Source organism: Zingiber officinale, chromosome 3A (assembly GCF_018446385.1).
Source record: "Zingiber officinale cultivar Zhangliang chromosome 3A, Zo_v1.1, whole genome shotgun sequence".
Lineage (NCBI taxonomy): Eukaryota > Viridiplantae > Streptophyta > Magnoliopsida > Zingiberales > Zingiberaceae > Zingiber > Zingiber officinale.
In genome coordinates, this window is record NC_055990.1 from 154,809,205 (window position 1) to 154,821,872 (window position 12,668).

At 36.5% G+C, this 12,668-nt stretch overlaps 1 protein-coding gene across 1 annotated transcript; it reads left to right on the forward strand.

Annotated features, from left to right (window-relative positions):
- The first annotated feature begins 10,389 nt into the window (after positions 1-10,389).
- Positions 10,390-12,419, forward strand: LOC122052915 (ammonium transporter 1 member 1-like). Its single transcript, XM_042614658.1, has 2 exons — positions 10,390-10,949; positions 11,187-12,419. The coding sequence occupies exons 1-2, from the start codon at positions 10,450-10,452 to the stop codon at positions 12,193-12,195; spliced, it is 1,509 nt and encodes a 502-aa protein (XP_042470592.1). The 5' UTR covers positions 10,390-10,449; the 3' UTR covers positions 12,196-12,419.
- Positions 12,420-12,668: the final 249 nt, after the last annotated feature.

Below are 12,668 nucleotides of genomic sequence, written 5' to 3' on the forward strand. Positions count from 1 at the left end.
TTGTATTTCCTTCTTTTGCAATGGAACCACGTAATGTGAGATTGGGATTTTCTGCAGATAGATTTCAGCAATTTGGACAGTCAGGACAACAATATTCATCTTGACCGGTTATATTAACACCGTACAATTACCGCCATGGATGTGTATGAAAGATGAATTTATGTTCCTTACAGTACTTATTCCTGGTCCAAGAAATCCCAAAGAGAAGATAGATGTTTTCTTACAGCCGCTGATTGCCGAGTTAAATGAATTATGGAATGTAGGGTCGGTGATTTATGATGTTGCAAGCAAAACTAATTTTAGATTGCATGTTGCATTATTATAGATAATCAGTGATTTTCCAGTATACTCAATGTTATCGGGTTGGAGCACAGCTGGTAAATTAGCATGTCCACACTGCATGACTGATTCTGATGCATTTTCATTACCTTACAGTGGGAAGGTGTCATGGTTTGATAATCACCGTAAATTTTTACCACTTGATCACTCTCTTAGGCGAAATAAGAAAAATTTCTTAAAAAGTGTTGTAGTTAGAAAACCCCCTCCACTCCATGCTTCAGGTGAACAAATCATTGAGCAAATTGATAGTTATGGATTTCTACCAGTATCACAATCTGGTTCTGATGAGATAAATAAATATATTGTTAGGATGTGCAAGTGTGGTTGGAAGAAAAGGAGTATTTTTTTAGAGTTACCGTATTGGAAGTATCTGCTTATTCGATATAATTTAGATGTTATGCATATTGAGAAAATTTTCTTCGATAATATCTTTAACACTGTGATGAATATGCCTGGAAGAACTAAAAACACTACAAAATCACGCGAGGAATTAAAAGACCTAGTCAATAGACCAGAGTTGCATCAAGATGAAATAACTAATAGATTTCCAAAGACTTGTTATACATTGGACAAAGATGGCAAGCAAGCTTTATGTAATTGGTTGAAAGAAATCAAATTTCTAGATGGTTATGCCTCAAATATGGCTCGATACGTGGATATGAATAGATTAAAGATGTTTGAAATGAAAAGTCATGATTGTCATGTATTTATGCAAAGACTTATTCCAGTAGCTTTCCATGACTTACTTCCTCAAAATGTTTGGCAAGCACTCACTGAATTGAGTCTATTTTTTAAAGATTTGACAGCAAGGTGTATTATGATGGATGATATGTTTCGGCTAGAAACAAGCATTCCACTCATATTATGTAAACTGGAGCGCATATTCCCACCAAGTTTTTTTGATTCAATGGAACATCTACCAGTATATTTTCCCTACGAGGCACAAATAGAAGTTCTTGTGCAGTACAGATGGATGTATCCATTTGAATGGTTTTTGAGGAAATTAAAAAATAATGTTCGTAACAAAGCAAGAGTTGAAGGGTCAATATGCAATGCTTATCTAGTAGAAGAAGCATCTTTTTTCTACTCATATTATTTTGTTGATAGTGTGCAAACAAGACATCGTAAGTGTCCTAGAAATTCTGATGATGCTTGTCAGCCGATAAATTCATCGATGCTTTCTATTTTTAAGTTTCCTGGTAAGTTAATGGGTGCATCGCTTGCTAGATGGTTAACCGAGGAAGAATATCATGCTGCAAGAACATATATACTCTTAAATTGTGAAGAGGGCAAACCATACATAAAGTAAGTTAACTTCTTAAATCAAACATTTATCCTTTTCGTTTAATTACTTTGCTTGATATCCCAATTTTAATATAATTACTTATTTTCTCAACTTATACGAACAACAATTATATCTATAAAACCCATCAATTGGTGCAAGTGAGGTAGCTACAAAGTTAGAGACTAAATTTGCATTATGGTTTCAAATATATGTAAGTTAGAAAATTTGTGAAATTTTTAAGTTCATGTTTATTAAGAAGTGTACTAAGATATATGTTACTTATTTTTATAGGTGAAGACCGTAGAATATCAAATGTGCAAGATGATAGGATAGTGAATATTGCATCAGGACCCCTTCGTAAAATAAAGGTGTATTCTGGTTACTATGTTAATGGTCTTAAATTTCACGTGGCACAACGAGATTCACGGAGATTAACTTATAATTCTGGTATTTACGTCAAAGGATCTGTGGACAACAATAACACTGAATTTGATTACTATGGTAGACTTGACGAAATCATAGAGATTGAATATCCTGCATTACCAATAAAGAGGTGTGTGTTGTTCAAATGTTCATGGTATGATCCGACCCCAAGAATAGGTACTAGAATTCATCCAAATTATAATTTAGTTGAGGTTAATGCAAATAAAAGATTCAACAAGTTTGAGCCTTTTATTTTCGGAATACAAGCGGGTCAAGTTTTCTATCTTGAATACCCTATGAAGAGAAGAAGATCTAGTGAATAGTTGTCTGTTTGTCGAATCAAGCCTCGCTCGACCATAGAGATGTCGAATAGTCGGGGACTCGTAAGTATATTGTCTTATTAATTATTCAAGTTTATATATAACATTAGTTGTAATATATTTCTCATAACTTAATATTATTTTGTGCAGGTTCACTCCAGATGAGCACAGAGTTGCCACATATATCACTGTAAAATTCAAGGAACGAGTTAGCGCGTGTGGTACTACATGGAGGCATGTAGACCAAGAGATGAAGCTATTTTATTATAATGAATTTATGATAAGTAAATTTAATATATTTAATTCACATTCTATAATATAGTTATCATTTAAACTAAATGTTTAACTTATAATTACAGAAAAAATATACATGGGTGGACGGGCAAGAAGACCAATTTAAAGCTACATGGAATACTTACTGTGCTAAACTCTACAGAGATCATATATATTACATGAGAAAGAAGGGCACTAGGCCTGCGTATGTTTCGGAGCCGATATGGAGTGGATGGACGGCCACCTGGGTTGCAGAAAGGTGGCAAGCTAATGCCGAAAAGGCAAAAGCAAATAGGAATACAGAGCCAGGTGGCCCGAGCACCGGAACCGCTCGGCATACGTCAGGATCCAGATCTATTGTTGAGCATACCATGGATCTGGTGAGCATACTTTGTAACAAATTATACTTTGTAACAAATTTTGTATTTATTACCAACCTTATATTGTTGAGCATACTAATTTTTTCCTTAATTTTTTGAATGTAGGAACGTGAGCTTGCCCGACAGCCTACATGTATAGAGATTTTTCTGAAGACCCATAAGAAGAAGGATGTGTCATTTGTTGATTCTCGATCTCAAACTCTACATGTAAGATAATTAACTTTATTACATTTGTTCATTTCTATCTTGATTAGTAATTAGTAATACAGATCAAATTGGATATTATATTATTTTTTATATAGCAACAAATGACAGAAAGGGTGGCTCAGGCATCTCAGCCGTCAGTAGAGGGTGGAGAGTCACAGTCTTTATCCACCGACGTTCTAAATGAGATTTATTATGATGTTGTCGGTGGAAGGACAAAAAACTCCACCCTCTACGGCCTTGGCTCTCAAGCCAAAGTGACATTTGATCGTTTGAGGAATCCAGTAGGTCGTGCTAGTTCCTCTTCTTCTAGTGAGATGCAATATTTAAGACTTGAAAATCAAGACCTGCGGTCTCAACTGAAATCAATGGATCAGAGGATGGCTGATATGGATCAGTGGAGGGCTGATGAGGAGAAGAAGAGAGCTGAACGTGACAAGAGTAATGAAGATCTCATGGCCCAAATGCGGGCGATCGTGGCTTCTTTCACCCAAGCATCACAGGGTTCTGAGTCACAGGAGACTCAAGATCCATCAGACAGTGATCGTTAGTTTTTTTGAGGTTTGTTCAGCTACACTTTAGTTTTTTATTTATTATATAGAACGTGAGCTTGTTTTGATATTATAACATGTTTATTTCTAAAGGTTTTATTACTATATGTTTCAGGAGTCACGTTTAATCCTATTTACATATTGGCTCTTCACTACATCATTTGCTCACTTTTGTTCAGGTATTATTTCATATAAAATTCTTGATACATATATATATACAAACTGTTTATTTATACATCATTTTGTATTTATCTTTTTACAGGATTTGCTTTATGATTTCACGTTCTTATATTATTTGGACTACATTTTAGTTCGGTATGTATTATGTAAACTCGATTTTAGATATGGATATGTGTGGAACATGTATTCTGTAGATTTGGTTAGCTATGGATTGTATGGAATATGATTTTTTTATGGATTTTATTAGTTTGTGATTATCATATGATAGATATGTGTGTAGATTATATTTGATGTAGATTATATTTGCTGTGGATTGTATAAAACCATTGATTGTGATGGTTTGTTTATATATTTGGAAAATGTATATGGGAACAATGTGTAAATGGAATGAATCTGTCAATTTTTTTTTGATATCCCGTCGGAATACCAACGAAAATCGTTCCCGTCGGTAATTATCGAAACTTAATTTCGATATGTCACCGACGGGAATACCGACGGAACAAGAGGTTCCGTTGGTAATATTGTAATTTGTGATGAGGTGTCATGTTTTAGCAATACCGACGGAGTTTAATTTCTGTCGGTATACTTACCGACAGAAACTAAATTTCCGTCGGTATAGAATACCGATGGAATTATGTTTCGGTCGGGAATGTTGGCCGACGGATATTATACCAACGAAAATTATTCCGTCGGAAATCCATCGGTATGACCAAGTAGCGACGGAAGGCCGATGGATATTTCCGTCGATAAGCCTGTTTTTTTTTTTTTTTTATAGTGATGGCTGTCAAAATTCTCCAAAAAGAAGAAAAATGGTTTTCTAAATTTTCCAAGGAAAAGAAAAGAATTGTTGTTTGAATTCTCCATGGAAGAAGCGTAAAGGTTGCTAGTCAAAATTTTCCAAGGAAGGAAAAGAAGGAAAAAAGTGCTGTCCCAATTTCTTCTAAGAGAAGATAATCATTTTATTTGGCCTTCATACTTCTCTCCAAAGAGAGTTGGCTGGGAGTGGAGAAAGTTGCCAATAGGCTGAAGAAAAAAGAGAACATGATATCTGAATTAAGTCTTAATTTTCTTATAATTCTTATTTTTCTTCTTACAATTTTATATAAAATTAATGTGATTATAATGTGTTTGGGCTTTCAAGGCCCATTGCCTATCTTCTATCTTTATCTATTGGGTTCTTATAACTTTTTTAAAATCCAATAATACAAGTTCATTGTAATTATATCAACGATCCAATATTGTTAACGCAACAAACACACTTACTCGCTATTACAATAACATAAATATGATTTGGATATTTTGTGTGAAACTCTCCACTCTTCTTATTTCCATTGACGGGAAATCACTCATAAATTACATTTGATCATATCAAACTTTATTTGTCAATATATTGTTTGATCACATCAAATATTTATTCACCAAATTCAACTACTTGAATTTGACTTTCTCAACTGGAAATAGGGAAACCAATACTTATGTGACTCTCGATGGTTTATGAATACAGCTAATTGTGGATTTACAACTTTTTATTATTCAGGACAACGCTCATCTTTTATTCTGGCTTATCCTTAATAGCCTTATCCTATGATCAACTACTTAATTATAAGATGTCAGAACTAATTCTAATTATTACCTAACGAATCATGGTAACAGCATGTAGTGGTGTCACCCCATGAATTCCTAAGTATCACTGAATAGTGCCTGCATAAACCAATTGATTATAGTTAATGTACAGTCTGATCGCTTCGTCTCATATATCCCGATTGAATATACAAATATTAGTACATCAAGGGTTGTATATTGATTTGATAATCATGTGATATATCTTATAGTGATATCACATATGCAACTAGGAAACTCATTTCCTAAAATATATCTTACAGCTCTGATAAGAGACTTTATACACTATATGACAATATATTACATAGGATATCCACACTTGTGGGCATGTGATGAATCCCTGACTATAATACATTGACTTTTATGTGTTTCATTACTATACCCAATCTCACCACCTGATGACCCTAATGGAGTCAACAAATGAGTCAAAGTATAACCCCAACATATAGAGTCTTAGTGTTATTCCGTGTCATAAGGATTACTAGTGTACAACTATAACTAAGAACTTATCCACAAGATAAATGATAACTACTTAGAAAGTGTGTGAGGGATGTTCGATGAACTCACCGTATATATGATCACCCATCTGTATGTTTGAGCATCTCTATATTTTTACCAATGAAACATGGTATATTACGTCACAGATGCTAGTCTCTAGCTCGAGCGATCTTTTATTCTTGTTTATTAGGCGGTCAATTGACTAGGAACAAATTTAGAATATACAGTGAATATTGATATATTTTACGATGATCATCATATGTGTCACCATATCTCACTATATATAGTATATTCAAGAATTTTATCTATGCATCTAGCATGAGTATAAATATAAAGTAAATATCAAATTGAATTGAATTATATTAAAATAAAATTTATTTATTTATAAGAGTCAGTAAAGGTCTAGCTAATAGTTGGCTTTACAGAGCACCTACTCGAACAAATAATTCATTAGTCTACTGTCTCATTTGAATCCAGGTATGCCCATCTACTATCTAGTTTTAAAAAAAATGTGACTAAATTCTTTAGATCACGACCTCATGATTTATTGTTAATCGACTGTCATAATTTGACAAAATCATAACTTCATGATTTCAGATTCATCAAACGATTGATACTCAAATTCCGACTATATCTTTAATATTCCTTCCATTGCATAGTATGAGTCATTCTCAATTTATGAGGATTTCATCCTTATTTAGTATCTAGTTAATCTCAACTTTCCTAATACCCATAAACTCTTCATCTTCAGGATATAGTCGATTGCTCAATGTCAATCACCTTTAACTTACCAAGACTTCCACTTATCTAGTTAACCTTAACTCACCAAAACTTTCACTTACCTAGCTTTAGATCAACCTTCACCTATTAAGAATCTTAATTGCTTAGAGTTCACTCCTTTATAACTTCAACACTTGTAAATATCCAATCACCCTTAACTTGTCTATACTTCAATTGTCAACACCGATTAGACTTCTCATTGTCAAGTTTTTAGTCAGACCCACTTAGACTTCCATTAAAATCTAGTGTCCGTCAATTGTCAAGTACTTTGGCAATTTTAACTTAGACAAAAAATTTCTAACATATTCATTTTGCATGCTCAAATTTGTAAGCACAAAATTCAGAACCTTGTGTCCTACTAAATGAGTTAGACAACATAGTGCTCAAACTAAAAGATATCATTCAATCATATTCCTAAGCATCAAAATTCTAAACCATTAAAAAAAAACCAATGTTACCTACCTAACAAACAGAGGTCATAGATGCTCGATGTGCCAATGGTTAAGGCTGCTCATGAGCACCAACAAAATGGCATTTCAGTTCAGCAATATCAGATAGACTTTTCTTCTGGTATGATTCTATAAACTTTCTACGGCATTTTCCTTTTTGTTTACTATTTACTTCTTTTTTGTTTACTTCCTTTTACTATTTGCTTCCTTTTGTTTACTTTCTTTTGGAATAAGACATAGAAGTCAGATTTAATAAGCTACAACTAAAAACAAAAAAACAAAAAAAAACTCCAAAAATTTATGATCACAGACACGAAGGGTCATTGCAAATAATTGGATCCGGAAGCATCACAAGCCATAAAACTTGAAATTTCCTATCAAGTATAGAGTTGACTTTTTTTTTTTCTTTTGAGGTAATTGAGATCCAAGACGACATTGCCGTGCCACCATGGTACTTCAGGACCACTGTATTCATTAATCAATTTAATGATCGAAGAATCTGAATGAATCATCTTTATTTAGTAATTTTTTTGTCAAAGGATGCACCATTTATTGACTTTGAGAATCATATCCAATGATATCTAAAAAGTCAACAATGTATTAAAACCCAAAAACAAAGTCATCAGTAGATCGATTTCAATGAAACAGATGTTTAACTTTGCAATCAACCTTAATTCGTAGATAAGATTAATATGTAAAGATACGCAATTGATCAATATTTTTAAAAATAAAAATCTCATCTAAAAGTTCTCTAAATTTTAAAACAATTCTTCTCGGCTCTAGTCTCTAGCAATCTGTAGGCACACTCCAAATTAGTGTTTTAGCTTAGATGTACTTTTCAAGGTAAAAGTTCTCCATTCTTGTGAAAATTAGATCAAAAATAAAACTTAGAAATTATTGCTTAATTGAAATCATAACTAATGTTTGAACTAAAAAGACAAGTAAGTGTTTGACAATGATATAAGAGAAAATTAGCGTTTAGATTCTGGTTGCTTAAACAATACAATTGCCCGAGTAGGAAGAAACCAGATAAGACTGTGGAACAATAAATGAAACTATAATATTTTAAAGAGAGAATTCTATTCATCTAAAGTTTAAGTTGACATTTTGAGATATTTTAGTTTGACATTTTGCGAACTCTGAAATTTATATCTTTTAAGCAACTTCAAGTACAAACGTACCAAAGGTATCATAATAAGAATAGAATTGGAGCCTTTAAACAGAGATTCCTTTTGTCACGTACTTGTGACAACATTCTTAAATCTCAATGAACTAAACTAAAATTTAAATATATGATTCAGGCGATTCAAATCTCATTCATGAATCTTCTTAAGGGTTGCAAAGTTGGATTTGGCCACTTGATGACATGATCGTTAAATTAGATTCAAACTATCATATCAAGTGTAATTATTTTATTGCACCAGTCAAAACTTGCATATCTTTACAGTTGCAGGCCCAATAATATTTTCCCAAAAGAAGATTTTATTCCAACAAAAAAAACAATGAATTTCAAATGCTCATGTCTTTCTTTTACTCAGCCAATGCCCCCTTCCAATTCAGAAATACTTATTATGACAGAGACTGGTGACCAACTTGAAAAGAAATATGTGCACAATTCCTGTTCAGACGATTTGGAATGCCATGACTTTAAATCCAGAGAGTTAGCATCATGATTAGTTTCAAACTTTCACATTAGATGAGAGTTTAAATTTCTGAATATGAACTGAAAAGTATCATAACAAGAGGAAGAACTAAAACAAATTGATCCCATAGAATATGATATAGTGATAAAATACATAAAGAAGTAATAAAAAGATTAGAGTTTAAATTTCTGATTAAATTACACTTCATATTTATGATTTTGAACTAGAGTACAAGCAAAATAAAAGAATCATAAAATTGAATTGGTTGGTTATGGGACGAGGCTACTTTATAGCTTTTGAATCTGTGGCGCATTTCTTTTATGATTTTGATATGCCACAGATTAGAAAATTACAGAGCCATAGACTCTCTGGTTTCTCACGTGCTAAAGGAATGGACAATAAGGCAAGGTATAAATAAAACAGAACAAGATAAAATGATGCGGCATTATGTGGAAGAGAATAGTTGAAGCTGACGTTCATAATGGCCCACTTTGGAAGGCCTAATAAACCTTTTTGAAGAATTATTCCAAAATTTATAATTGGTTTCTAAAATTTAGAGATTTTTTTTAAAAATAAAATTACTAAATAAAAATGAAAGATTAAAAAAAAGATTCCAATATTCCATTAGTCCTCAAATATTTATTTTTAAATATATACATTTATACAAGAATGGTAACATACACACTAGCGGTGCACACTATGTGAGTATCATGTATACTTTTATATATATATATATATATATATATATATATATATATATATTTTTTAGATTTTAGGTTTTGGAATTTAGTGTTTGGACTGTAATATTAAAGGTAAAAAAAATAAAATAAATTTACACATGGTGCATGGTAGGTATTTATGTGTTGACGATATAGTGATTAACGCATGAGGTGTTGTCATTATGAAGCCTGAGGTTTAAATCTCGATAAAATTGAGGTAAAGCCTCTTTTATATGCTAATCAATATTCCAAAAGTTAGTAGTCATCCATGATTTATTTTCTCAATGTTGACTACGGATTGATAAGGATGCTTAAGACGAATATATTTATTTTTTATCACCATGATAGATATTTATCTTCTTAACTTTAATATAAATATCCTAAATAAATATCATAAATAGCAAGCCCTTAAAATTTTTTGTGATACCTGAGAAGGCATTCAATATTGCATTTTTTTTAAAAAATAATTTAGTATAAAATTTTTAATTTATAAAAACTGGAATCCATAATGTCCAATTACTTAATACTTATTATAACTGAAAAATAAATATTGAATTTCTAGGACAAATGTAGTATTAAACGAACAATTTCCAATGAAATCCCGTTTCATAAGGGCATCAGTGTAATTTTTGATAAAATGTGGCTTTGCTTTTTGTCGCTTCCTCCGCTCATGTAGAGTCTCCCTCCCCTATAAAATCGACTCCACTCCCCGTGCTTCGTCCTCCATCGGGAGGGACGCGGAGACAGAGGCAAAGGCAGAGGAGAGCGTGGTCGAGGCAGCGGAGATGTCGTGCTCTTCTTCAGATCTGGCACCGCTCCTCGGCGGAGCCAACGCCTCCGCCGCCGCGGATTACATCTGCGGCCAGTTCACCGACGCCGGATACGCTATCGACACCACCTACCTCCTCTTCTCCGCCTACCTCGTCTTCGCGATGCAGCTCGGATTCGCCATGCTCTGCGCCGGATCGGTGCGCGCCAAGAACACCATGAATATTATGCTCACCAACGTGCTGGATGCGGCAGCCGGCGGGATCTTCTACTACGTCTTCGGCTTCGCCTTCGCCTTTGGCGGGCCTTCCAACGGCTTCATCGGAAAGCACTTCTTCGGCCTCAAGGATGTTCCGGAGCCCAGTTTTGACTACTCGAACTTCCTCTACCAGTGGGCTTTCGCCATCGCCGCCGCCGGTATCACCTCCGGCTCCATCGCCGAGCGCACCCAGTTCGTCGCCTACCTCATCTACTCAGCCTTTCTCACCGGTTTCGTCTACCCTATCGTCTCTCACTGGTACACAGTCTCTAGCATCTCAATTTTAAATCACATCTCTATGTTTTTGCTCTGTTTGGACCCCTAAAATGAAGGTTTTGGTTTCCATTTGGTTGCGGATTGAAAGGGTTTCGTTTTCATCGATCGTGTTGATTTTGGCTTTCATTTTGTAATTGATATCTCTGAACTTGTGATATGATATTGATAGGATTTGGTTTCAATTTTATGCTGACGGTGTTATTGTGAAATTATGATTAGGTTTTGGTCGGGGGACGGATGGGCAGCGGCCGGGAGGAACGCCGGGGAGTCGCTTCTGTTCGAGTCGGGAGTGATCGACTTCGCTGGGTCTGGGGTTGTGCACTTGGTAGGGGGCATCGCGGGGCTGTGGGGAGCCCTCATCGAGGGTCCGCGCATCGGACGCTTCGATCACACCGGCCGCTCGGTGGCACTACGCGGACACTCGGCCACTCTGGTGGTTCTCGGTACCTTCCTTCTCTGGTTCGGCTGGTACGGATTCAACCCTGGCTCCTTCACCGTCATCTTTAGAACGTACGGCCCTAGCGGTTCCATCCACGGCCAGTGGTCCGCAGTCGGGCGCACCGCCGTGACGACCACTCTTGCTGGTTGCACGGCCGCGCTCACCACCCTCTTCGGGAAGCGACTCCAGACCGGCCACTGGAACGTGGTCGACGTCTGCAACGGCCTCCTCGGAGGATTCGCTGCCATCACCGCCGGCTGCTCGGTGGTCGAACCCTGGGCCGCCATCATCTGCGGCTTCGTATCCGCCTGGGTGCTTATCGGCCTAAACAAGCTCGCGGCGGCGCTGAAATTCGACGATCCCCTTGAAGCCGCGCAGCTCCACGGCGGCTGCGGCGCCTGGGGAATCATCTTCACGGCGCTCTTCGCGAGGGAGAGGTACGTGAACGAGGTGTATCCGGGGAGGCCCGGACGCCCCTACGGGCTCTTCATGGGCGGTGGTGGCCGCCTCCTCGCGGCTCACATCATCCAGATCCTAGTTATCGTCGGCTGGGTCAGCGCTACCATGGGCCCGCTCTTCTACCTCCTTCACAAATTCGGCCTCCTCCGCATCTCCGCAGAGGACGAGATGGCCGGCATGGACCTCACCCGCCACGGCGGCTTCGCGTACGTCTACCACGACGAGGACTCCATGTCGCAAAACGGCAGCCCCGGCTTCATGCTCAAGTCCTCGGCGGCGCGGGTGGAGCCGCGGACCACTCCCGCCGCCACCAACCAGCAGCAGGTCTAGACTTTCCACCCACCTCTCAATCAAATCGCTAGTGATTTTCCTTTCTAAAAAAGTACCCTTTGATTTGTCTACGCTTACACCATCCTGCTTCGAAATTTTTATGTACAGGGTAATAGGATTAGTGCGTCGAACAGTGTGTGTGTGGGAGGGTGATTGGATGATCGTTAGAACTTTTTTTTTGTTCTCCATTGTTTGTCTGATAAAATTTCTGCTGCTTTATCTCACATTTACATCACAATTCAACCGAAAAACAGGAGTCAATTGTTACCTGTTGGTGGTGCCGTATCTAAACAAATAGGCAAGAAACATGTGATCGGGATAAAATAAAGGTTGATTAAACAATCTGAGAACGGCATGTGATTGGGATAAATCGATGGCGATTTTAAAAATATATATGAGTACTGAATAGGGAGGAATCCGAGACTGGCAAACCACAAATGTGGGAATGGACGGGCACCTGAAACTTGACCAAT

Excerpts from the sequence above, each read along its gene's own strand:
- LOC122052915 (XM_042614658.1), top strand. The coding sequence starts at position 10,450 with ATGTCGTGCTCTTCTTCAGATCTGGCACCGCTCCTCGGCGGAGCCAAC. Across the intron at positions 10,950-11,186 it reads TACCCTATCGTCTCTCACTG|GTTTTGGTCGGGGGACGGAT; the intron begins GTACACAGTCTC and ends AATTATGATTAG.